The sequence below is a fragment of the Lepidochelys olivacea genome (assembly GCF_965140295.1).
Source record: "Lepidochelys olivacea isolate rLepOli2 genome assembly, chromosome: 11".
NCBI classification, from domain to species: Eukaryota; Metazoa; Chordata; order Testudines; family Cheloniidae; genus Lepidochelys; species Lepidochelys olivacea.
This window is the reverse complement of record NC_140421.1, coordinates 47,970,530-47,997,739: the sequence shown is the minus strand read 5'-3', so window position 1 is coordinate 47,997,739 and position 27,210 is coordinate 47,970,530. Positions and strand designations below refer to the sequence as shown.

Here is a 27,210-nt window from a genome sequence, read left to right as displayed (position 1 = left end):
CCAATCCTGAGGCTGCCCTGCACTGGCCCAGTTCATTGGTGTGTTAGGACAATTTGAGGACTGCTCTAATGTGTGCCAACTGCCCATAGCAGTTGGCAGTCTCCAAGGCATAAGGACAATGGGGCTATACCCTCTTACCCAACTCAAGCCCCCTATGCCAGCTAAAGGGATATATGCCACCCAAAAATAATTGTTTATTTGGGTGATCCTCCTATGATTTGCGAATCTGGCATTAGCCTTGCACCAGTAGAGCAGTTCACAGCTGCTGTGGTATGAGGAGAATCTGGCCCACAGTATGCTGATAAAGCAGGTCCCAGCATATGATATGCATCAACCCAGATCACTAACCCTCAGTGGGGCAAAGTCTGGATGTCTCTACCTTAAAGTTATCCAGCACAATGGTGGTGGTGGGGAACCTTTTCCCATGCACTCAGCTATCATGGTGTTGGGGACTGGATTAGAATATAGATAGAACCTGATTGGGGTTATATTTATATTCACATGCATAACCCCTAACTCCATTTTCTCAAAAAAGAACAACAAAGAATACCTATCACCCTTCCAAGTAATATTTTTTTTTCCATTAGAGTGAACTTGTTCCGCAAGCTCAATGACATTGTTGGCGCTGTCTTGTTTTTACTGGAAAAAAACTTCAGATTCCTGACTTCAGAGCAAAACTGAATCTACCATCTGCCCAAAATATTTGGTGTCCAAGAGCGTTTGCACTAACACAGAAGGCAAGAACTGTATTTATCTGTAAAATCGATTAGAAGGGATTGTGTTTGTGCCTGTATTTTCACTGCAGCTGATCTAAATGCATACAGAACAATCACCCAGCCAGGGGCACATTCTTTAGTTTTAACGAGTTTGGGCTCCTGCGCTCTACTAATGGCTGTGTATGAAGAAAACATTTGAAAGTCAGGCATACAAATGGCAAGAACCATTATGCACACATATGGCTACATCTAATATATAAAAAGAAGAGGAGGACTTGTGGCACCTTAGAGACTAACAAATTTATTTGAGCATAAGCTTTCGTGAGCTACAGCTCACTTCATCGGATGCATTCAGTCGAAAATACAGTGGGGAGATTTATATACACAGAGAACATGAAACAATGGGTGTTACCATACACCTTGTAAGGAGAGTGATCACGTAAGGTGAGCTATTACCAGCAGGAGAGCGGGGGTGGGGGAGGGGAACCTTTTGTAGTGATAATCAAGGTGGGCCATTTCCAGCAGTCGACAAGAACATCTGAGGAACAGTGGGGAGTTGGGGTGGGGGGAGATAAACATGGGGAAATAGTTTTATGCCCCCACCCCGCTCTCTTGCTGGTAATAGCTCACCTTACCTGATCACTCTCGTTACAGTGTGTATGGTACCACCCATTATTTCATGTTCTCTGTGTATATAAATCTCCCCACAGTATTTTCCACTGAATGCATCCAATGAAGTGAGCTGTAGCTCACGAAAGCTTATGTTCAAATAAATTGGTTAGTCTCTAAGGTGCCACAAGTTCTCCTTTTCTTTTTGCGAATACAGACTAACACGGCTGCTACTCTGAAATCTAATATATATGTTCTAAACCAAGTCTTGCCTCACTTACTTCTGTGGGATCACAATTTGAATCAGTATGTGAATGTAAACAGAAGTAAGGTTCTCATCAACTTTCTCACCCACACTGCAGCTATATAATACTTTCTTTTACTAATGATGAGTAAAAAACAGGTGTAATCATAATGGTTGGGGCACCTTTATTATAGTGTATGCAATCCAGAATACTATAATCAACACATTGTCAGCTGGATATTTCATTTTCTTCCTCCACATTCTTTTGAAATCTCCCAGCCAACGATATATGGGCGATTAGCTTTAATAGTAATCCTTCAAATGAATCTATTGTCCATAGAAAAGTATTGCAATACTGTGTACCTATAATCTGTGCTTCAGTACAGCTCCCCCTATGTGGGAAAACGTTCTCATCACTTTTCCATGTTCAAGTTAAAAACACTTAATTGTGTCAAATTATTCAAGCAAAAGAAGTAACTTTGCATGCTATCCTACCAGTATGTTCAGGCTGCCAAATTCTCAGTTTCATGATATTAATTGAACAAGCTTTTACTTTGTTTCATATGCTTTTCAAGTAACATTTTAAGACCTATTTGTTTCAGCAATGAATATTTATGTATCAGTTTAATTATGAAGACTTACTGATGCTCTTATGTATACTTAAAAGACTTGGTATCTGGGAATTGGCGAGTACGTACAAGGTGTAATGGACTTGACTCAGATATGTAAGGTTTTCAAGTAAAGAATCTGTAAATAGAATTGATGTATAAACTCCTTTCTGGGAGCAAGTAGGGAGTGGGGAAGAAAATTTAAAAGGGAAGTGAATGGTATAAAGGGCCAGATTTACAAAGGCATTTAGGTGCCTAAAGACTGATAAATGTGTGGTGGGATTCACAAAAGCACTTAACTGGGTTAGGTGCCTAATTCCCCTTGAAAAATACCTAATCTATACCTAAAAATACCTAATACCTTTCTACATCTGGACTTCAATCTTAGCATCATAAACCCATCTTGATTAAAGCAAACATAGTTCAAAGAGCCAAAGGCCCATTTCCAAAACCTCCAAATCTGTCAGGACAACTCACGCACATCTTACATATGTCTCACCCTTACACTACATGCTGGACAACCTTTGTTTCACATCCAATTCCATGATGTGGGGCAGGGGAGGGAAGAAGCCCAGCTGTATTAGTTTGCTCTGTGTAACATGAGAAATTTGACAAGCTTGACATCATTGCCGGGGGGAGTGATAGCTCAGTGTTTGAGCATTGGCCTGCTAAACCCAGGGTTGTGAGTTCAATCCTTGAAGGGGCCATTTAGGGATCTGGGGCAAAAATTGGGGGATTGGTCCTGCTTTGAGCAGGGGGTTGGATTAGATGACCTCCTGAGGTCCCTTCCAATCCTGATATTCTATGACTTAATACCCTGAGTGTCTTCAGCAGCTGAAGCCCTGGAGATAGCTGGTTGTGCTCTGGCTTGACTGAAAGACATTCCATGGTCTCCAGCCAAAGAAATCCTTTGCACCTCAGGTATTTCTCCATCCTGTGGAGCATGAGTGGTGGATTGAGAGTGAGACAAGGGACACTGAATGTTATTTAAAAAGGAAACAGTTGAAGAATCATCAGGGCTGGGTATCCTAACATTTCCCCAGAGGGAGAAAGCTATGGTGTTGGTGGAGTAATGTTGCTGGTGGGGATGGGTAGCATTCAAGCTTTATTGTATCTGTTTCTTCAGAGGAGAGGAAATAAGGAACCATTGAATATCACTTCTTAAATCAGAGCATCCAGTTTATATACGAATCATGATTCATCTTCCAGTTTATTGCATATACAAAAAGGCTATTAGGTGTGTTCTTTTGAAGAATTTTTTAATGTAAACACTACACTTTAAAATATCAAAACAGCAGTTACACAGTTTATTTTGAAATGCCTGCTTCTTCTGTATTAGAGACCATGTGGTATTTTAAATTGTCAGTTTAATTCTCTATGCAAAATGTTTCCATTTTCTCATTTTGTTAGCAGAGTTCTCCAGCATCTCCATTTGTTTTCACTCTAACAGCAGAGCGACTGGTTCTGACTCTTCCCGATGCTTCTTTGAGGGCCAATATCCTGCAATTTATCCTACAGCTTGCAGAATCAGGATCTTCTTCTTTAGTGATCTTGCTATTGTAGGTGTCCTGGACAGTGCATTTAAACTATTGATTAAATTATAGATTACTAGCATAAAATTATATCTGTGATATTAGCAATTGAAAGTAAATGTGCCTTAAAAAAAGCAAGCTAAATAATGTAAGAATAGTATTTTGCACAGATAGAAATTAAGTCTAGGCTTTGACAGTAAGAATTGGCAGACAAATCAGTTGCCAAATAAAACCTTTCAAAAGTCTTTGAAAACATACAGCATCCTATAGTAATTTTTCTAAACCATAAGCATAAAGAGATCTTTTGGAGGGTAGAAGAAAAACCTTCAATACCAAATCCCTAAAAATGTAAAATACAGTTTATACAATATAATTTTTTTCATTTCATGTCTTGAAATTATGCTATTTCAGAGGTGTGGCAAGAATCTTTCCAGACTACAGACTTCTACACAAGCTCCTTCACATCAAATTAAATCTTAAACCATTTTTTTCACTTTACTTAGACAAATTACCTCCTCATAGCCCATTTTGTATTTCTTCTCTTATACAAGGTGAGGTCTCATATCTGTAGACTTCTTGGGCTACCAAATACTGATATTCTGTGGACTGGACACTTCTGATGGGCACAACAGTATCCTATTTCCATACTATCAATACAAGTTTGGAAGGACTAACATGGGAGGGAATATTATTGAATCTGTATGTTCATTTAAGAAAAGCCTAAGTGTTAGAAGGGCTACAGTCCAACTAAGCCAGTTGGTTCTTATGGTCCTATTACTTTAATCAAGAAGAATGCTGTGAATTCTTCATACTTATTGTCCTAAAATTTCTATAACTATTAATTGCAAGTCAAGGAAGACTGTCCAAACATCTCTGTTACTGTTTGTAGTTCTGCTGGAATGAATTTCGAAAAATATTATCCAAGAACGTATAACTATGACATCCATTGCTTTCTACCTTTCCTCCAGGGGATGAACGTGAGAAATGAGGTTGCAGTTAAACAGGCACTGACCAAGACAAAAGAGCTTGACTGTTTTGAAGTCACATAAATTTTAACACTTTCCTGAGTGTGGAAGGGTCCTTGATAAAAGAAACAGATGTACTACTTTTTTTGGGGGGGGGGGGGTGTCTATGGCTGGTAATATGTATTAAATATCCTGCAAGCAATATAAGTAACTGTAAACATGGGGTAAAAGTATTTGAGTTTGGGTACCTCAGACTGGCGAGAGTCACTTTTTGTTTTCATGTGTGTCACGCTCTAATTTATTATATAAATTACTCAGTGAGGACAGGACCTCTTAGGAATTTCTGATGTACTAATCATTATGGTACCTACAGTAGGTTCAATCATGCCAAAGTTGGGTGGGTGGGTGGAAACGGGGAGAAAAACTCATATGGCAATGGCTAATGTATATTTTAGAAAAGAGTAAATCATTTCAAAGATAGTGATCTTTTCAAAGAAATTTAACTTACAGTAGACAGTTTTTGTGGACTCCAGTAAAACTGAAATGTAAAACTATTTAAACATTGCTAAGTGCAAATGGTGCATATAGAATCCTTTGTCGCATACACAATTTTAAAAAATAACTCAAAAGAATTACCTCAGTGTCTACATGAACAATGTTAAATGTCCATTATGAAATAGTCAAAATTCAGAAGGCACTTGTACAAAAAAGGGAAATATGCACTGTGGGTCAGGACCATATTTCATGATGAAGATTTTCAAAGGTGTCTGGGGACGTAGGGTTTGACAGTGGTTATACCAAAACAAGTTAAAAAGATGTGTCCCATGTATTCATCTGAGTTAAAGATAAACTGGAACAACTTTACTATGAAACAAGCTGAGAATTCTGTACAGGATACTTCAGTGGTATAACACATTTGTATTTGAGTTAAACATTGAGTTTTGAAATCCTAATGTGGTAAGATGAATTTAGGAAAAAAAAGAGACAAAGCTCTTCAAAACTTTTGTCACCTCAGCTGGTAAAATATAGCAATATTCTACTAGAAAGGTGATTTGTTGATTCTATAAACTTATCCAACTACGGGTTGCTTGGTGAATTACTACAAAATTAAAAACCCAAAACTAAACTTCCATCATGAGATAAGATTATTTTTCCTTCACATTGATGGCAGATGATTCCTCAGTGTTCAGGAAGGGACAATGCACTCTGCTGTGTGAAAATGAAAGTTTGGCTGGCTTGATTACATGCTCGTCCACAGGTTGAATGCAACATTTGTGTGGAGTGTGAGGGAAGAGATGTAATACAAGAGGGTAGATGAAAACCAAATAGCCTCCACTATTGTCTAAGCCCTTGATTAAGAGACACAAACTTCAGCAAGTGGGGCAGACACAGACTATTCCCAAATTCTTGTAATCCCTACACAACAAATAGAACAACTCCCGCCACAAAGTTTTATAGAATTCATGTGGACAAGCCTTGGTGTCCATGAATTCAAACTAAGGTTCATTTCTGTTTTTCCTATCATGAAATTAGTCTAACTTATATTTTCATCATGGTGCCTTCTATTTGTCACAGCTTCAGTATACTCTGACTTTTATCCTCTTCAATATCAGAGTTCATCCTGGTAATAATAATAATAAACAAAATTACAATCCAAAAGTACTGATACTCCGTTTTTTTTTCTTCTTCACACCAGTAATTTTACATTTTTTTGCACTAGCTCTTTAACACCGTAACTTGGCTGGACAAACATTTAGCAAACTCCAATTTTGACATTTAATAATTTAATATTTCCTTCCTGCTGAAACACAGAAATATTAGTCTTGGGCGAATATCCCTCTGTACCTATGTCCCCTTGCCTGCCAGGCTCAGGGTAAGTCTACCCTCCAGTGCAAGACCAGGATTCAAACTCTAGCTCAAGACTAATTTCCCACCCTCTACAAACAAATCACATTGACTTATGGTCCCAGAACCCTATGGGGTGGAGGGTCTTATTCCGAGTCAAGCTGGAATCCAGTGTTCAAGCCCTATTGCTCTGCAGTGTAGACACAGCCCCACTGGACTTGTGCTCTGGGAGCCTGCCCAAAATATCCCAGAATACCATGGGCTGACCTTCCTTGTCCTCCGGACTGTCAAGTCTGGTGGACAATCAAGTTTTCTCTCACTGCACCACTAGCAAAGGGCTAGAGAGGACACATTTTGGGAAGGCGCTATGAAGTCTGGGATATGGGTGGCTGGACTCAGGCTCACAAAATGCAGTGGACACTGGAGCCCCAGGTTGGGACCCAGAATTCAACAATTTCTAATCTAGGGTTACAAATAAATGTAGATGCTCAAGCCCTAGGTTAACAAACCCAGGGTCTGCTAACTCTAGTTCTACTAAACTAGAGATTACGTTGCAGAGTAGGTATACCCAGTATAAGGGGCTTGGCTAAAGCACACTTTTCCAACTAACCCCAGCTAATGAATGGCCCCTTGGGATGGTCCTTTTTACATTGCATTCAACTTTGGCAGGAATAGTGCAAAAATAGCCTCAGGGAGGATGTAGTAACTGGTTCTGTGACAGTACCACTGAACTGTGCTGTGACCATCCAAACAAGCAGAAAAGCTGACTCAGTAAATACTGTAACTAGACCAAGACTGCATATAAAAATACAACATTTTATGGACATAAAGATGAAAGGCTATCAAGATTCTTTAAATAGCTATTCTTTACATTAATACGTGTCTTCACAAAGGCCACAAGTTTCCTACCTTGTTTCTAGAAGATTTTTTTCTCTTTCCTTTATTTTTAATGACGGCTAATCTTTCAGTCAGAAGATCAGCTATGCCCTTTGCATCTCTGCTGTCTATATGTTCTCCAAGAACATTTCTCTTTAAAAAGAGGGAGAAGAGTAAATTATTATCACTTCATGCCTTCTCTACTGAAGAGAAATGGATCTGGTGACTGCTGGATGAAATTCACATCCATTCTGGAGACAACTGCAAGGCCCTATGCAGTACTCAAACTCCCAAATGAGGTGACTATCACCCTTCGGAGAGAGAAAGAGGCATCTGTAAAGTTTGTGCTTTATAAAATGTCAACTCCCTCAGTAATAATTACTACGGAGTTCCAGTGTGTGTAAAACATGCACATTAAGGAAAACTCTAATGCTTAACTAGAATATTTTTGATATGCATATTAAAATATTTACTCAAAATGAATACATATTTTAGAAATCTATCACTTTGTTACCTACATTCAATAAATCTCTTACTGCAGGTTTGATCTGACAAACTCTCATTCAGAGAGAAATCCCGTAGAAGTGAATGGAATTACTATGTGAGTACAGACTAGTTTCAGGCGTAAGGATTTGCAGAATCATGCTCTTAATATTGCCCAATAGAGGCTGTTTGTAAATGCAAAGTAAAATTGAAAGAATCAGCTTTGTCATTAGAAAGTATTGAAAACTGAACACTTTCTTAAACAAAACAAATAATTACAGATCTTGCCATACAGTAGCTTGGAAGTTTAACAACAACCAATGATTTCTAATGAAAAAGGCGACTTTCTAGAGATGGAAAGCTTTTTTTTCTGGCTGAAAAATGCTGATTTGTCAAAAGCATGATATTTGGTAGAAATGTCACTTTTGACTGAAGTTCATTTGGAAAGAAAACTTGAAAAAATATTTCAATCATCTCAAAACAGAACATCCAAATTTTCTGTTTTGACAGAACTTTGTTTCACTTTTTATATAATACAAAATAAAAATCAAACTCTGAATGAAATGTTCTGTTTTATTGAAGCAAAGCATTTTCAACTGGATCAAAAATGTTTTAAATTTTGTTTTGCAGGAAATTTTGAAATGTGATGCTTTTGTTCCATTTAGGAGTGAAAACTTGTGACATTTCTCACTAAATGAGAAATCTAGTGCCCACTTAGCTCTACAATTTTTCCTTACTTTGCACTATCAATTTGTCTAAATAGCAGCTTCCTTTCCCATCAGACACAATGACTATTATCTCTCATTACACTAGTGTTTTCCTGCTACAGAAATTCCAAGTATCATTAAAAAAGCATCAATTTTTAGTGTTTCATTTCCTTTAGAAAGATTAGTTTAGGGAATAAATGTTAATACAATCTGAAATAAGAACTATAATACACTTCAACATTTAATTCCCAGTACAAAATTAAGCACAATACAATCTTAAATAGTAGTGGGGCTAGACCAGTTAAGCAGCAGTACTTTCCCTCATTGGTTCACACAATGGGGACACTATTTAAACTAATATTTACCTTTGCTCCTTGGTAGGGATAAAATTTAACAGTAGGGTAGGCTCTGATGCCAGCCGTCTGACAAGTAGGAGCATAAGCTTGACAGTCAATTTTTCCAGCTTTTACTTTTCCTTTTACAGTCTAAAAAAGAAAATTGTTTACTAGAAACCCCATTAGAATAAGCAAAGTTCAAAATTTCCATGTGACTCAGATAACTTGTTATAAATTGGAATTGTAGGAAAAACACAACATAAAAATATGGTATAGAATATGTCCATTTATTTTACCAAGTGAAGATAAAGGGTAAAATTAAAAAAAAAATACTTTAAGTCCCAGTTTTAAAATTAATGTAGGCACTTGGAAGCCTAAATCCCCTTGATTTTCAGTGAGACTTAGGTTATATCTATAAATGTAGAGTAGGGGTGTAATTTGCAGTTTGTGTAAATGTACCACTGCAAGCTTTAATTTACTTAGAATGCTAAAAATATGAATGAGAATGCGGTGGTGTAGGCTTCTGCATGGCTGTACAAAGAGCTGAGGTGCGATTTAAAAGTTTTGAAAACTCTGCTAAACAGAGTGAAAATAAAAAGCAAAATCTTTATTCAGACTGAAAGAAGAAAAACCGTAAACAAAGAGGCCTGAATAACACTTTTCAAATGGAAAGACCTAGGATGAGAGCTGCAGACACATAAAAACATCCATAAAGGCTGCCTTCTGAGTACCCCCTAATAAGCCCCGAAGCAGGAGCATGTGTGCCAGGGATATGGGAGAGGTGTGTCCATAGTGGCACCACAGTCAGTGCTGCGGCCCATGGGGCAGCCCCAGGAGATTACTGTAAATTAGTCAGACCCCCAGAACTGCTGGAGTTGCTGCATTTCCTACAGCAGTCCTGAATCTGGAGGGCGCAAAGGTAGCTTAACACCACTTTAGCCTCCCCTTAGCCTTGGTCTGCAAGTTCTGTGCTGCTCATTTTGAAAGGTGTAGCACAGAATCTCATCCCTACAACTTTCAAATTTGTGTTTGTCTTTTGGAGCTCAGTTAGGCATGGCTGTCACCAATTTGTCTCCCTATGAAGACATGAACTACTGGGACGCCTTTCTTATATACCAAAGGAAGGCAAAAGCACTGAACAGAGACTTGGGTTTTGTTCTTTTTTCTGCCACCACTGGTTCTGACCTTAGACAAGTCCCTGAATCTGCCTGTGCCACAGATTCTGATCTGTAAAATAAGGTACTTGCCTACTTCACAGAGGTAATGAGGATAAACTCATTAATGTACATGAAACACTGACATACTGCGGTGACAAACACAAGTGGACTGGCAAGACCTATTTAAAAATCACATGTCCCTCTTCCCTGTAATGGAAGGGGACCATAATTTCTCTGATTTCTAAATATTTAAAGTAAAGTAAATAAAAAATTAGAAATTATGGTCCCCTTCCATTACAGGGAAGAGGGACATGTGATTTTTCTAAGTTTAGAGAAGAACTTCTCTCCAGTCACATATGCAAGTACCTAATGGTGCTGAGGAAATAAACTGAGAGGGGAATAAAAGACTTGTCCACATAACGAATTACCGTGCGGCAAGTTGGTGCACTGCAGATTCACACCATGGCTTGCTGCCTGGTAACTCACTGTGTAGACATGCCCTACAATTTATAGTTTTGAAATAAATATTTTACTTCATGGCAGTGGCATATAGAACTACTACTCAGTCTACTGATGAAAAGCTATATAAGAAGTAGGTATTATTATTACTTATCAGAAGCAAACTAACTGCTGGTGTCAATAGGTTAAAAACTTACCCTAGCTAGCACCTCAAATTCTGGAGCAAAATTTTGGCAAGGGCCACACCAAGGAGCATAAAAATCAATGACCCAATGATCTTTCCCATGCAAAACTTTTTCTGTGAAGCTCTGAGGTGTCAGATCTACGGATACTTGAGGTAAATATCTGGGGAGAGAGGAAAAACATTTATAATAAAATTAAAAACCTTAAATATATTTAAAATTGCAGTTACACTACAGAAAGCTTCCAGAAATTAGAGAACAGCTATAATGAAATGTAAATAAACACAGTAATACTATTATGTTGAAAGGCCCTTTAGTTTACATGAGGTATAGGCATCTAAGCATTATCTCATCCCTCCTTGAACCAAAAACTAAGGATGTTGTCTAATTTGAGTGTGGGGAGGGCAGACCTGTGTCCATTCAATATGAATGGTCTTTTCTCATCAATAGAAATATCTTCTTCCTTTCTTCAGAAGACCTGAACTTGGTGCTTAGTCTGAATCTGGGAAGTCAAAGAGCTGTGTTCCAAGACTACAATAATGCTTTATATTTACTGTGGGTTTAGGAACGTGACGCTAATGTGACGTGTTGTAGGAAGCTAAGAATACCTTCTCTAAACAATGCTTTTAAGGCTTGAGCCAACAGAGTACAGAAATTCCTGCATCTGTTTTATGAAGCAACATATCCATCTATCTAGGCATTTCTAATGCTTTGTTTCCATGGCATCTGGGTGCCAGCTTCTCCTAGACACAACCATTAGGCTAGCTTGTGAACAAATTTTAATGTAACAACTCACCCAAGTGCCCAGCTCCTTAACGAATACGAATCCCTGTGCCAACCATTGTAACTACTATTAGAGAACACACAAGAAAATACTAATTATACAATAGCTTGAATAGGTTTGAAAGACTTTGTAGAGGTGTTAAATCTGAACCCAGAACAACCTATTCACAAAGGTTGATATAAAATTAAGTTGAATGCATACATTTTAAAATATATTTCTACTATAGTTCAGATATTGAAAAAGCTATTTTAATTTCAAATCTGAATAATACAAGTCAATAATACACATTGTAAAGTACTGGAACATGAAGAGAAGGAAGGATCGGTCCTATGTTATGTTAAATTAAAGGAGAGTAAGGTAAATTTAGTACGTCAGTCAAATTGACTTTTTGTCAGCTAAAAAGGCTTGTGAGCATTGTGTCTTTGGTAATATTTCCAGATAAAGTTTCTAAATCTAATATAGGTGGGACAAAAAAATAGCACATGATCAAGTGGAAAACACAATTAAGTAAAAAAACCAATTTTAACCTATTTTACAGAGAACATTTTATTATTACAATGGAAATATTTTCAATTAATTTTACTTTTCATTCTATCAACTTCTGCATTTATCTCAGCTTGGTAACCCAAAGGTTTATTATTTGAACTGTAAATACTGTAGGGGATTGTTTGTTTAAAAACATCTTTCACAGGAATTTTCACACAAATTAGTGAAACTAATAAATCATAGGCTGTGAGAGTTTATTTCACAAAATATAAATTCACAGTCAAATCTAACCAAACAGTTCTTAGTGGCATTTCTTTCCAGGGGCACTCTTTATCCCCAGAGTATATTTTAACATATTTCTTAATTACAAAATCTGCATTATTAAAGATTGAATTTTTTTCCCCAAAAAAGGAAAATAAAACACCTCTTCTGGGGAATTTTAGTGCTTTGGGAGAGATTTATATAAAAGAAGAATAAAATCAACTTTCATCATAGGCGGTCCAACAGTCAAAGCTTCAACAGCCTATTAGGCACCCCTCAATACAGTCTATATAATTTACTATCAATGAGCATTTGATGGAACCCTTCAATTGTATAAATAATCATTAGTCTTTCCCAATTCAGTTTAATCTCTTACTTCAGTATTCCATTTGCCTCTGAGGTGCCAGGGTCAGAAATGTAAAGTGTTAGATGTTACAAAGCTATCATGTATCATAAAGAATCGGAGCACTGTTACAAATTTTTTTTTTAAATGGTCAGATTTCACTTTCCGTAGCAGTAGTATTTTTCACTATTTAGCATTTTTCTGTCAGTGTCCCAAAGAAATGGTGTGGTGAATGTGCTCACTGAACACGCAAGGTCAAAAGTTCTATAATGTTGATATCAGACACATGCTAAAGAAGGTTATTTATATATAATATCTACACGCATACTGATCTGTTTTAAAGGTCAGGTTGCACTGAACTATGCACCGTGAGTTAGAGCTATTGATATTTGCTGCAGAAGACAAAGGACTGGAAAATTTAAGAGTCTATGGCACTGTTCTGTTTGAACTATGTATTTTGGCCATTGACATGGCAAAGGACTAATTGTTTAAAGTTATGTAATTCGTTTTTATGTTACTAATGAATACGCTGCTCATGAAAACCTCTGGCAAACTTAATAATAAAACACAGGAACCCCAAACAATTATTTAGATAAACTAAATTAATTTCTTGCATTATTTTAGTATTACAAAACTGAAAAATCTCAGAATGTGTGAGAATAAAATCATTCATACTATACTTGTAAACACTTATGAGTTTCCAGTGGCTTTGACTTACCATCTGAAAGATACTATTTTCCCTCCCAGGCCCTCCTTAATACATTTTGAAGATAGCATAACTCTTGAAATACAAATCATGACGTATTTTCCAAATGTAAGCAGTTATTCACTTACTAGTAATGACGACCTGTATTTGATTTTTGAGGAAAGAGTCTTATTTCAGGATATCCCTGTACATTTTCTTGGTGACAGAAAGAAAAATATTTTTGACAATCCATACTGCCAACAGTGATTAATCCATTTAACAACTGAAAGAAAAAATATTGCATTTTCTAGTTAGTAAAATCACTCTGGGATCACATTGAGGTTAGTTCTTGGCATATGAATCTTTGTCAGAGATGAATACTTCAAAATTCAGACATCAGCGTTTATTGCAGTCCTCACCTCTGGAGTACTCGGCAGGTAAAAAGCAAAAAGGCTGATTTTTTTTTTTTATGATAACTGTGTGTGTACAATCACATACATACTTTGCACATGAAATACTATGCATGTAGTAGAACCCCTATTTTATAAACAAACTGGAGACAGACATTCATAATAATCAAAACATTCATAAAACTGGACATCTCAAAATTATAGTAGGTACAGTACATAAGCTGCAGGATGGTGCTCTGAATTGCTTTTTTTTGTCCCTCTAAGCTCTGTAAAGCGACTTCCAATGCACTGACGGCACTGGCCTGTGAAGGGATGTCAACTTGTTCTTAATTGACATCACTTTTGTTATGGGGTCCCTCATACCCTGGTTGGGGAAAAAGCGTTCATATAACTGACTGTTAGTACGACTCGTGTTTATGAAAATCAGTATTATACTGTACATGTCCAGAGCCATGATTAGTCTATACACACTGCTAACTGGCACCAAATGGTCTCATGACTGCACAAAAATCAAAGATTTGCAATACTATTACACAAATGATTACATAGAGCATGGCCATAGATTACATGGCCATGCAAAGTAAGCACAGACCTGAATACTGAAGTGTGTACAGATCACTGAAAAGCAGACTTAAAACATCCTGGAAATACTATTTAATAACATGAATTGAAAAAGCCCTCAAAGAATATTTTCAGGTTTTTTAAAAAATATAAATAATGTTTAATTAATGTTTTATACCTCGATTTGAAATCAGAACCAGATCCTGATTCGTTCCTCTAGGTGCTACTTAAATACAAATAATTATAATAAGCTATCCATTAATGAAGTTAGAGGGGAAAAACGGTTATGGTTACTTAAAGCCATTTATGATCCAATGTACATAAATGTCTTTTTTTACCTTTTTTATTTTAAACACAAATACCTAGTCACCTTATAATTCACAATATATAATGAATTAATCAAACTTCAAGGAAAGTTATTCTAAAACTTGTCAAAACTTGTGGGATTATGGGTATTATAGGACGACAGTAGCAATGTTCAGGAACTTAAAAAGTTGGGACAACATAAAACTGCCAAGCAGGAACTTATTATTTTGTCCATTATATTAATCACTCATTTTTTTCCACTTATGGTAACTTCTCTAGGCCAATTTATTGAACAGTCTCAATACTTCTATTAAATAGGACATTTTAAAACTTGGAATGTGATTTCCATTTTACCCTGGCCATCCTTTTCCATTCTGGCATTAAAGCCTGGCAAGGCCCACACCATGGAGCATAGAAATCAACCATCCAGACTTCATCCCGCTTTCTTTGTTTAACTAGTGTACTGAAAGTGTCTGGTGTTAAGGAGACCACCGAAGGGTTCATGAGATCCTGAAATACACAAATAATGAGACTTACATTTCACATACAATTAAATTATCCTGAATGCGGCACTATCAAATACAAACAGACTACATAATACTACCATGCTCATCTCACTAATGAAGCTTGTTTGTCTTTAAGTATCAATAACTCAAAAATCCTATAAATTAACAGCCTTTGAAGAATGGATTGAGAAGGTAGAGATCTGCACCTTATTTCACAAAAGTGATAAAACTACTCACAATTTTAGGTACATATATTGGGAACCACAGTCTCTGAGCACTCTCAATAATGAATGTATTTCTCCTCCCTATAAAGTTAGGAAGTGTTATTAACACCATTTTACAGGCCGGGAACTGAGGCATAGAGACATAAAGGACGTGCTCAAGGTCACAGAGAAAGTGTGTAGCATAGCAGGGAACTGAACCCAGGTCTCTGAATTTCCAGACTACCACTCAGAAGACCATCCTTCCTCTCCCTCCACTCTTTCTGATTTTAAGAACATCAGGATAGCTGGTTAGAAAAGATACCTTGGAATGTTTTACACCAAAACAGCATGTATAATGTGAATTCAGGGACTGACGGTGTCATAATGTGAGAGTCACATACCTCTATAAACGCCAAGATCTGTTCAGCTGAGTGATGCCCTTCATATTCATGAACATTGGACTGGTTGAACACCACTGTTGTTGGGTAAGCTCTAATGTTATGCTATTGAAAAACACAACAACAAAACAAATTGCAAAGAATGTTCCTGGTTGCTGCCAATCCATTAAGGACCATTGGTACTAATGATCCATATTCTTGCTAGCCAATTTGCTTTGCACAATACAACTCTTCAAACTTTTAGATAATATACTTAATCTTGCCTTAGCGGGGGGGGGGGAGGGAGAGGGGGATAGACTAGATGACCTACTGAGATCCCTTCCAGCCCTACATTTCTATCATTTGTTGGATTTTGATAAATGGGAGTTTGGAAGGCCTAGAAAAGAGTGGGGTCTCCAAAACCTAATTCACAGTGAAAAGGATGCTGGCTTGTTGAAGAGGCTGTACTGTTGGAGTTTAAAAGCTATCCCACACTCCTTTCGCTGTGCTCATGGTTAAGGGAACAAAATTACAGCCTTTTCTAAGTCTTCTGACCTGTCCCTCCTAATTTTCTAAACAAACAAACCAAAAACCTTTATTTGAAGTTTTCAGCTGTACCACTCCCCAACCTTCAGGTAAAACAGCGTGTACTGTACTACTAACTGTACATTAATTTTGCTATCTGTAAACCTAGATTCTTCAACGATTTAAGTCCTTCAGTATCAGAGGAGTTGCCAATGTACACAATCTTTAAGGCTTTCAATTCTATGCCGATTTCCCCATGTATCTTACGACTTTAAATTTTTCACTATAAAACCAGAAATATCCTGGTTAATTGTGCATATGTTAGGAGATTACACCAGTTTGACTATATATATATATATAATACACACACACACACACTTTTTTTTTAACATCTGTTGTTGAATTCAAGCAGTGCACATATATAGAAAAGGCCTAAGCAAGTAAAAAGGCAAAAATGCTTAGGAAAGCGCCTTCTTAAATATGTTGACTGGTCCTGCATTTCTTGTGACCTCCAAAATTCCTGATTTGTACTGCAGACAAAAGCAATGCACATTACAAAGCAGCTGTAGGCTGGCTGGGAACTTGAACTCTCTGTGGCATTCTGAAAATGGTGCTCCATCAGCGTAAACTGCTCTGTTGTTTTTATCTCTCCATGTTCAAAGCAATAATAGCACTAGTGTATATTTTGTAAATAGATTAGGAACGAGTAACTGGGTCTGTGCTCAATCATTTCTCTCTCAAAAGGGAATAATCCAACACTGGAATTCAAACCTTTCCTGACCACTAAGGAGGCCGGACAAGACTTTAATCTTTTACAGAACACATTTTAAGTTTACAGATTTTAAGAGACCTGTATAGTTTATTCCCTTGAAAAAAGCCTTGATAATGGAGCACCCTCTTTGGATGTGTTTTGAAATTTTAACTACAAGAAAACAGAATTTATTGAATAAGACCTTTTAATACTTGCAGCTTACCATGTTGCAAAGCCCTTCATGGATTGTGCAGTCTAGTGTGCCAAATTTAAGCTGCCCAATAAGGTGCTTTGATGCTTTTCTCAACTCTGGCAACAAAGCTCGACATGGAGGACACCACTAAAAAAATGCAAATCATAATACTACTGTTAAAATAAAGCAAAAAACATATAACTCTCCTGTAAGCAGTTCTCTGCAGAAATATGAATACATATATTGTCTCTCAGTATGCCAAGCAATTTGTGTGTGGTCTTGACAAACAAGACTCCAATAAAGGATAAAAACATTCAATGTAGGAATGGTGCAACCTTGGATTAATGAATTATTAGGGTGCTCCATGCTATAGAATATCATCTTCAAAATGCTGGTATTTTAATAAAATATTTACATATTTTAGCTAAAAAGGGAAAAGAAATATAGCAATCTAATACTTACAGGTGCAAAGAAGTCAACAAGCCATGGTTCCTTCTCCTTGCCAGGAAAATTCTGAGGCCCAAGTGTGATAACATTAGAGTTTACACTCTCCTTAGCGAATGCAACTATGTCATATAGGATCATCTTCCCTAAAAATACCCACCGCAAAACAACCCACTGTTATTCTTAATATCTATATTCTTATGATTACTCAATATTCATTTACCAAAAAACAGGAGCATGTTTCATTAACAGTGTATGATTTGTCTTATTACAAATGTTATACCAGAGATCAGGCTGAAGAGCTGGTAAATGCAAACTTTGTCACTGGCCACACTGGTCCTGATTCAAAGCCCACTGAAGTCAATGGGACTTATTCAATTAACTTAAATGGGCTTTGAACAAGGCCTTATTAAATAAACTGTAAAGCTATCATCTTACCTCAACTGATGTAAGCATCATTTCACTAGTCTGCTCAGTGTAGGTACCAAGTAGGACAATGCATGTTGGATATTTGGATAAGAAAATGCTTAAGGCATAAAATGTCTAGCCAGGATAAAATATAAAATTAGTGTTCTTTGTGGAAAATGCTTTTTGTTTTGAAAATGATTGAGTTGAAGAAACTCAAAGTAGCAATGTCTCAGGTCACAGCACAGTGATGATGCAATTTAATATAGCTCTCACTCAGTTTAGATAGATGAGACCCTCAACATTACCCTCTCATAACCAAAATAATAAATAGGAGACGTACAAGTTGTGGCAAAGGTTGTAGATGCCACCTATTCTGTACAAATTAAAAGGAGCCTTCTGAAGAGACGATACAGATATCTTTAAAAACTTGCAAGGACAACGTTAGATGAATTGGCACCGACTGCAGTCATACCAGCATTAAAAATAAGATAAATTCTCTTTATGCTGTTTGCATCTTATATAGAATTTGGCTACAAAAATGTCATACCTATTTGACAGGAGCTCTAATGGTCCCTTCTAAAGCAATGACTTTAGCTCAGTAGGAGGTTTTATCAGACTAAGTTTCTGGTTGAGATCTTTTGTGTGCTATAAGAAAAGGAGTACTTGTGGCACCTTAGAGACTAACCAATTTATTTGAGCATGAGCTTTTGTGAGCTACAGCTCACTTCATCGGATGCATACTGTGGAAACTACAGAAGACATTATATACACAGAGACCATGAAACAATACCTCCTCCCACCCCACTCTCCTGCTGGTAATAGCTTATCTAAAGTGATCATCAAGTTGGGCCATTTCCAGCACAAATCCAGGTTTTCTCACCCCCCACCAAAAACCACACACACAAACTCACTCTCCTGCTGGTAATAGCTCATCCAAAGCGACCACTCTCCCTACAATTTTACCACCCCACCCCCATACACACACAAACTCACTCTCCTGCTGGCAATAGCTCATCCAAACTGACCACTCTCCTTCCAATGTGCATGATAATCAAGGTGGGCCATTTCCAGCATAAATCCAAGTTTAACCAGAACGTCGGGGAGGGAGGGGGTTAGAAAAAAACAAGGGGAAATAGGCTACCTTGCATAATGACTTAGCCACTCCCAGTCTCTATTTAAGCCTAAATTAATAGTATCCAATTTGCAAATGAATTCCAATTCAGCAGTTTCTCGCTGGAGTCTGGATTTGAAGTTTTTTTGTTGTAAGATAGCGACCTTCATGTCTGTGATTGCGTGACCAGAGCTTTGGATGAGCTATTACCAGCAGGAGAGTGAGTTTGTGTGTGTAGTTTTTGGAGGGGGGTGGGGGGGCTGAGAAAACCTGGATTTGTGCTGGAAATGGCCCACCTTGATTATCATACACATTTTAAAGAGAGTGGTCACTTTGGATGGGCTATCACCAGCAGGAGAGTGAGTTTGTGTGTGGGGGGGCGGAGGGTGAGAAAACCTGGATTTGTGCTGGAAATGGCCCAACTTGATGATCACTTTAGATAAGCTATTACCAGCAGGAGAGTGGGGTGGGAGGAGGTATTGTTTCATGGTCTCTGTGTATATAATGTCTCCTGTAGTTTCCACAGTATGCATCCGATGAAGTGAGCTGTAGCTCACGAAAGCTCATGCTCAAATAAATTGGTTAGTCTCTAAGGTGCCACAAGTACTCCTTTTCTTTTTGCGAATACAGACTAACACGGCTGTTACTCTGAAATTTGTGTGCTATGCTCTTCATGCTTCAGAGCCTGAAAGCCAGATCTTCAGCTGGTGTAACCCTACATAACCTGTCAATTGAATTTGATGAAGCTACACTGATTTATATGAACTGCAATTCCAGCCCTGAGTCTATACCTAAATTTTTACAGCATTTCAGAATTCTTTACAGGGGACACTTCAATATTATAGGTTTGGAATTATTTACTGGTGAGCTTTGGAGGAACTAAGCATATATGGCAAAAGTGGCTGTGACTGAAAGCACCCCTGTATTCACACTCTGCACACTAATGTAGTAAAACTAATAACTCACTCGTCAATAATATCATGGTGAAATGTATGTAGCAATATTATATGTAAAGTTATGACTTCCCGCTGTATGTTGTTAGAACATATTCAAAACCACACAGCGCTGCCTAGACAAACGTTGTTAAACAGGTCTATCCTAAACAAAGGAATGTGTGTTTACCTCAATTTACATATTAGTAGTAAACAGCATCGTCAAGACACTAGGGGGAGAAGATGGCAGGAAACAGAACAATTTGCATTTTAGCAAACGCAAATGGAGGAAGAAAGAGCATGGAGCCTCCTTTATCATGAGACCCCATGTCGCCTTCCGCCTGCTGCTTTGGATAAAGTTTACTTTTTGGGGGGCAAGAGGATATCCTTAGAAGAATACATTTCAAAGATTCAATGGCCTATCAAAGAAAGGGACAGGTACCCCCAAATTCTCTCTTTTACCTAAGACAAAAGCACCAGAACCTTTTGGGCCTCTGGGACAGATCCTGATCAAGGAGAGAGTCAGCCACTATCTTGCTGGAAGACTGTAGGTGAGAAAGGCCATCTTACACAAAGCCTTGAACCAAAAGTTGCTAGATTTAGTTTTAAATGTGTATTTTCACTTTTATTTGCTGGTAACCATTTCTAATTTTATCTCTTATACTTGAATTAACTTAAAATCCTATTTTTTTAAAATCTAAACCAACCCAGTGGTATGAACTGTTTGATAATTCCAGTTAAGGTAGCAAAGTATTGCTGTTGATGATTCCAGTTAAGGTAGCAAAATATGACTCCTTAAAAGGGTAACAAACCTTAATATCCCTCTGATAGTTCCAGGACAGGGCTAGACATTTCAGAAGATGTGTTTTTGGGAAAATTCAGGGCCGGGGACTGTGTGGACTCATCATCCCAGTAGTTAACCAAGGCTAGGTGAAGCCAGTGGAAATCTGTGGCATTGCAGGCATTGGTCCAAGGCTGCCCAATACATAGACAGAATGCATGCTTGTTGCTAACTGTGGGACTTCCAGGCAGAGAGCCAGTGACAAGGCATTATGAGGCATTTGGGGTTACAGGGAAAGAGGTGATACAACTCTTCACTGATGTGGATTTCACCCCATAATGTGACAACAGTGGGTGGAAGTGAAATTAGCAAATGAACACATGTAAAATAAGAGATCAAGTCCCAAGATTCTGAAGCCAAAAGAGTTGTGCAAGCGGCGTGATCAGCATATGGGGAAGGGTGTGTCTTATATCATTTTTCAGCTACCTTTGCCAAAGCAAAGAGCTGCACTGATCAGCTTCAGAAATTCCCATTCTTATTCCAAGGCTGTAACGATGTCTTTGAAATAGAGGGAGTACTAAAAAGTGAATAAGTCGGAGGACAACCTTTTGGGGTTTGAGGATTGCTTACAGAAGAAAAAAGTATACAGAATAATATAACTCAAGACAATAGGCAATGTTAAAGCAAAATTATGATGTAATATCATTAGAATTGTGAAAACAACTGTTCTGAAAAACAAATTCAGTTTGCAAAAGACTTCACCTAAAAAAATTAAACATTATCTTAAAACTTCTGTCAGTTTGCCTTACCATGATGAATTTCATAATCTTCAGTTCCCTTTCCTTTAAAGACTGCTAGACATGGCTGATAGACATACAGATTACTGCAGACACTTGGTGAAGAAAGGCAGTCAATCTTTCCAACCTATTATTAAACAAACAATAACATTTGGGTTTTTTAAATAAGGGAATCTAATTTATTTATATTAGTATATTTGGAAAGTTGACATAAATTAAGATGCTTTTCCAAAATAGTACTTCCTGTCCGTTATAAATGCAATATTCTTTTATAAGTGCTAGTGGTCTTTGATCCTAAAGACTGATACGATGTTTAAGGTGTAATACAATTCATACAGATGTATTATGTACCGCAAGCACAATTAGATAGAGAAAAACTTCTAAAAACAAAACAATTTAATATTGCGACACAGCTAATCACTGCTAATTCTTACCTCAAAGACAGGTTTAGGGAATAGAAACTAAAACAATCCAATTTCTTCCAAATAAAATATCAAGAGAGAACATAGCATCTGAGATAAATACTAGGGGACCAAATTCTGCTCTTAGCAGAGTAACTACTGAAGTCCATGGAAATTACTATGAACTTGCATTAGAGAACTGTATGATCTATGGTGTTTAAATATACAAGCTTCCCCTGGTTACACAGGAGCTATTTTGAATTACTTTTAAGAATGAAAGTTAATTTAGTTCCAGCTTCAAGCACACACAAATATAATTATAAAATCTTTGTGGGGTAAATATTTAAAATACTGTTCAAGATTTTCAAGGCTTTTTTTGTTTAAAGTAGGTCTTCATCTTCTGTGAAGAAAAAACTGCACTAGGTTTATCATAGACATATCTAATGTAACTGTTGAAATGAGACAAATACAGACTACAACCAGTTTTCAAACACAAGTGCCTAACCCATACGTAGGTACCTAAGTCCACTCAGGTTTAGTTAATGTGCAGCACATTTGATATTAAATTCAGTGGAAGCTGCAAGTGCCCAGGACTGTGAAAATCCCTTTGATTTAGACATCTAAGTCAGGACTTGGGTGCCTAACTTTGCACACCCGAGTTTAAAAATTTGTGGCCTACAGCAGGAATCACCTATCCAATGCAACAGTCGTATACAATAAGGAAGGTTTAGGAGAATTTGTGTTGTAATTATTTTCAGTTTTTATGTTTTAACATACTCAAGTTCTACTTAATGGGCCAGATTTTGTTCTGAAATCAGTGGTGTTACCCCAGATGTACACAGGTGTGAGAGCAATATCTGACTCAGTACTTACAACTGATAGGTGATAATAAAGAAGATAACATGAAACAGCTTGTTAATGGGAAGCTAGGGTGCATAATGCTAAATAAATGAGTATTCTTACCTGAATATGTTCATCTTTAAGTAGAAAATTCAGTTTTTTAAACTCATGCACATTTGACTTGTCACTCCCACCGAACTGAAAGAAAAGCAGCCATCGGTGATGAGCCACATGGTCCTTAAAATGGGAAGCAAATGAGAGAGAAATGCTTATCTTCCAGTTTCTACCAGTTATGTAAGTTAAATCTATGTTTTCAGTCATGTTACTGTAAATCAAATGCTAAGCAATTCACCAGAACCTAAATCCTTATCCAATACACATTGCATTGCCCTTCGAAACGATATAAATTTAACAGCTTTTCAATAGAGCACCGCCCTAAGAGAGAAAATCTAAAAACTACTTTATATATCTTTTTAATCTTGCTTCCAACTTGCCTCCCTCATACTAGATCAAAATAGCTAAACTTTGCATTCTCTCTTGAAAGCAGTGATACTCAGACCTCAGTTGTTCAAGAGCCAAAGTAGCGATCAACATTACCCAAATGAGCCACAGAAGTGTGAATTCATTGTTTCATTTACTGTACTACAATTAATATTTAACAGTATGACGGGAATATTTATTTTATATATACTCATTCTCACAGCAAATAAGTTGTTAACTTAGTGCAAGATGATAACTTATCGGGTTAATAACGCAGTAACAGCATCCTGATTGGTTAATAATTAAATCAGTGTTTTAACATCATGTGCTGCAAAGAGCCGCAGGCGACACATTAGAGAACCACTTGCAGCAAACATTATTATTAGCCTAGTGAAAGGAGACTGAGGCTTAGGGCTTGTCTTTACTACCAGCCAAATCGGTGCTGCTGCGATCAATGCAGCAGGCATCGATTTAGCAGTCCTGGTGAAGACAAGATAAGTTGATGGGAGAGGCTGCTTACCTCTAATGAGGCTGCAGAGAGCATTTCAAAATCTGGAAGATGCTGCATTACTTCCAAATATATCTCTTTGGCATCCAAGGAGTTAAGAAACTAGAAGAGAAAAAAGTCACTCTAATTGTATAGGTTTCAGAGTAGCAGCCGTGTTAGTCTGTATTCGCAAAAAGAAAAGGAGGACTTGTGGCACCTTAGAGACTAACCAATTTATTAGAGCATAAGCTTTCGTGAGCTACAGCTCACTTCCTCAGATGCATATCGTGGAAATAACGATATGCATCTGAGGAAGTGAGCTGTAGCTCACGAAACCTTATGCTCTAATAAATTGGTTAGTCTCTAAGGTGCCACAAGTCCTCCTTTTCTAATTGTATAAAATGTATAAACATTAACCTGATTGTCGTTGATTAGCAATCCACAACAGAATTAACCTGATTAGTCCCCATTCATCAACTGAAAAATGCTGTTAATCAACATATGTTACTTGATTCGAACCTCCCTTTAATGGCTGGTTTCAGAGTAATTGCTATTACAAGAACACTATACTCTAAGCAGTCTGCTGTTTTAGGCCCAGATTTTAAAATGTATTTAGGCACACTGTGCTCAGTGTTGCGACGCCAGAGTCTCATTTTTAAAAAGTGATTTAGGCACATAGGAGACTAAATCCCATTGTCTTACACACTGCTTTTCTCCCCATCCCCCGCACTAAAAACACAAAATACCGTGCTTTGTCAAAATGAGTGCTAAAACAAAGTCATGGCCTCAACTCACAAAACACTTTCTTTGGCAACATGTCTCTATTTTACTGTACTATTTGTATAGTTCAGATCTAGTTACTGTATTTCTGTAATTTTGCAAACATCAGGAAGTGCATAAGAAGTAGTAACTCAATGCTGGTGGATTTAATGTAGCTCCAGTGATTGTTACTTTCTCTTCAGGTTCACTTTTGAAGAAGGGCTTTGGTGGCCGTAGCATGAGAGAGAGGGAGAGTCATGTTTCAGATTGGTGATTTTCTTGCATAAATTAAGAATATTAACCTCAAGACAACTGAAACAAGAGTTTAAGGTGATATGGTAATAGGAGAATAGCACAATACAGCATATATCCATAGTGACATGCAGTGCAAGTCCATTTTCACTGCATGTAGACCACATTTTGAGATTTTAAGAGGGGTATCTAGCTCATTATATATCAAATTTACCAATAGCACATAAGTTAAATGTAAAACTGGGAACAAGCATTTCTCAGTGTAATAAATTCAATTTTGTTTGATTGGTGAATGTTTATAATCCACTTTCTCATCACCACCACCACCATATTGTATGTAGACCCAAACTGTTTAAAAGTAACTCATACCAAAACACCTCCTTTCTCTTTATTAGTTAAGGTGGCTCCAGGTGGAAAGTATGCTGTAGTACTAGATGAGATATCCAAATTATCACAAAGCTCACCCTGGGTGGCACAATCCATCCAGCCTACATTAACAAGGCCTTCCTAAAATAAAAAAGCAACAATTTGATAGTGTTATTTTGAAACTCAAGGTCAGAAGAATTTCTGCAAATACAATAGAGGCAACTAGCTACTGTTTTTAAGAGATGGGGGGGGGGGAGGAAGACTTACAGGGAAGCACAACAATACTTTGATAGTCATGTACTCTAATTTAGGAAATCCTTTAAACATTTAGTTCCATTATATCATGTCCAATAATGAGATGGCTCTCAAACATTAAGCTGATTTGAAAACAAAATGTTTGAAAGTTATTGGGTGAAATCTTGGCCCCACTGAAGTCGGTGAGAGTTTGCCATTGACTTTTATGGCATCAGGATTTCACCTTTTGGAATTCTGATTTAAATATAATGGGTAACATCTCCAAATGAAATACTGCTTACCAACATGCCAGCTAGTTTAAGGCGCGTCTGGGAAGTCAAACAATCTGGAAAATGAAAATAATGATTTACCATTAAACACAAGGCTTTAAATGATCAAGTAATTAAACTTACTCTAGTTTAGAATTTTTCTTATCACCAAGAATCCCAGAAGGAGCAGGCTACAGTTTTCCCATGCATGTTTGCTAGCTTTTTAAAAACAAAATTTTTTTTTGTAGCTTTTCAAGTGAAAATCTTGAGAAGCTACTGCCTATGCGATGACAATTGTGAATGAAAATATTCTATAGTGGCTTAATCGATAGAGAATCCCCTCATTTTGAAATATGAGCAGTTGTTTCACATGGCTTATGATTCCTGCCCTTGTAAACTGATTCTCACCTGAGCAGTGTTTTAAAAATATCTACCTATGTATCAAATTTTGTCATAGAAAGAGATTTCATTGAAATTATTAGAAACCCCACAAACGTTTCTGAAAAGTACTAACTTGAGAAGATAACTGAGTTTTTGAAAAGGAAATGCAGTAGATTTAGTCTACCTGGTTTTCAGTGCTTGATACAGTTCCACAAGGGAAATTATTAGTTAAATTGGAGAAGATGGGGATTGATATAAGTATTAAAAGATAGATAAGGAACAGGTTACAGAGGAGACTACAATGTGTCATGCTGAAAGATGAACTTTCAGGCTAGAGGGAGATTACTAGTGGAGTTTCTCAGGGATCAATCCTGAGACTAATCTTATTTAACATTTTCGTTACTGACCTTGGCCCAAAAAGCAGGAGTGTGCTAATAAAATTTGCAGATGACACAAAGTTGGAAAGTAAGGCCAAAATGGAGGAGGACCGGAATATCATACAAGATCTAGATGACCTTGAAAACTGGAGTAATAGAAATGAGATGAAATTTAACAGTGCAAAGTGCAAGGTGATGCACTTAGGGACTAACAACAAGAATTTTTGCTATCAACTGGGGACTTTTGAGTTGGAAGTAACAGAGGAGGAGGCAGACCTGGGTGTACTGGTTAATAACAGGATGACTATGAGCTGCTAATGTGATGTGGCTATGAAAAAGGCTAATGCACTCCTAGGATGCATTAGGTGAGGTATTTCCAGTAGAGACAGGGAAGTGTTATTGCCTTTATACAAGGCACTAATGAGACTTCATCTGGAATACTATGTGCAATTCTAGTCTCCGATGTTTAAGAAAGATTAATTCAAACTGGAACAGGTGCAGAGAAGGGCTAGTAGGAGGATCAGAGGAATGGAAAACCTACCTTCCTTATGAGAAGAGCCTCAAAGATCTTGGTTTGTTTAGACTAACCAAATGAAGGCTGAGGAGAGATGTGATTGCTCTCTATACATACATCAGAGGGATAAATACAAGGGAGGGAGAAGGGAGTTTATTTATTTAAAAAGTTCACCCGTCCCGTTTTTTATTATTTGATCATCAGATCCGTAGTTTGCGATATGCAAACTTAGGTTGTGCAAGGGCTACATAATGCCTAAAATATTTAA

At 37.3% G+C, this 27,210-nt stretch overlaps 1 protein-coding gene across 1 annotated transcript in view; it reads right to left on the bottom strand.

Moving 5' to 3' along the window:
* Positions 1 to 3,413: 3,413 nt before the first annotated feature.
* DNAJC10 (DnaJ heat shock protein family (Hsp40) member C10) overlaps positions 3,414 to 27,210 on the bottom strand; it is a 36,541-nt gene continuing 12,744 nt past the window's right edge. Inside the window, exons 9-23 of the mRNA XM_084643179.1 lie at positions 25,704 to 25,747; positions 25,171 to 25,308; positions 23,824 to 23,913; positions 22,947 to 23,060; positions 21,595 to 21,709; positions 17,572 to 17,699; positions 17,140 to 17,256; positions 15,665 to 15,766; positions 14,909 to 15,064; positions 13,427 to 13,560; positions 11,515 to 11,568; positions 10,734 to 10,881; positions 8,951 to 9,070; positions 7,429 to 7,548; positions 3,414 to 6,295 (exon numbers count right to left, since the gene is read on the bottom strand). Coding sequence (XP_084499305.1) covers positions 6,284 to 6,295; positions 7,429 to 7,548; positions 8,951 to 9,070; positions 10,734 to 10,881; positions 11,515 to 11,568; positions 13,427 to 13,560; positions 14,909 to 15,064; positions 15,665 to 15,766; positions 17,140 to 17,256; positions 17,572 to 17,699; positions 21,595 to 21,709; positions 22,947 to 23,060; positions 23,824 to 23,913; positions 25,171 to 25,308; positions 25,704 to 25,747 — 1,592 coding nt within the window. The 3' untranslated portion in view covers positions 3,414 to 6,283. The remainder of the gene's footprint in view (positions 6,296 to 7,428; positions 7,549 to 8,950; positions 9,071 to 10,733; positions 10,882 to 11,514; positions 11,569 to 13,426; positions 13,561 to 14,908; positions 15,065 to 15,664; positions 15,767 to 17,139; positions 17,257 to 17,571; positions 17,700 to 21,594; positions 21,710 to 22,946; positions 23,061 to 23,823; positions 23,914 to 25,170; positions 25,309 to 25,703; positions 25,748 to 27,210) is intronic.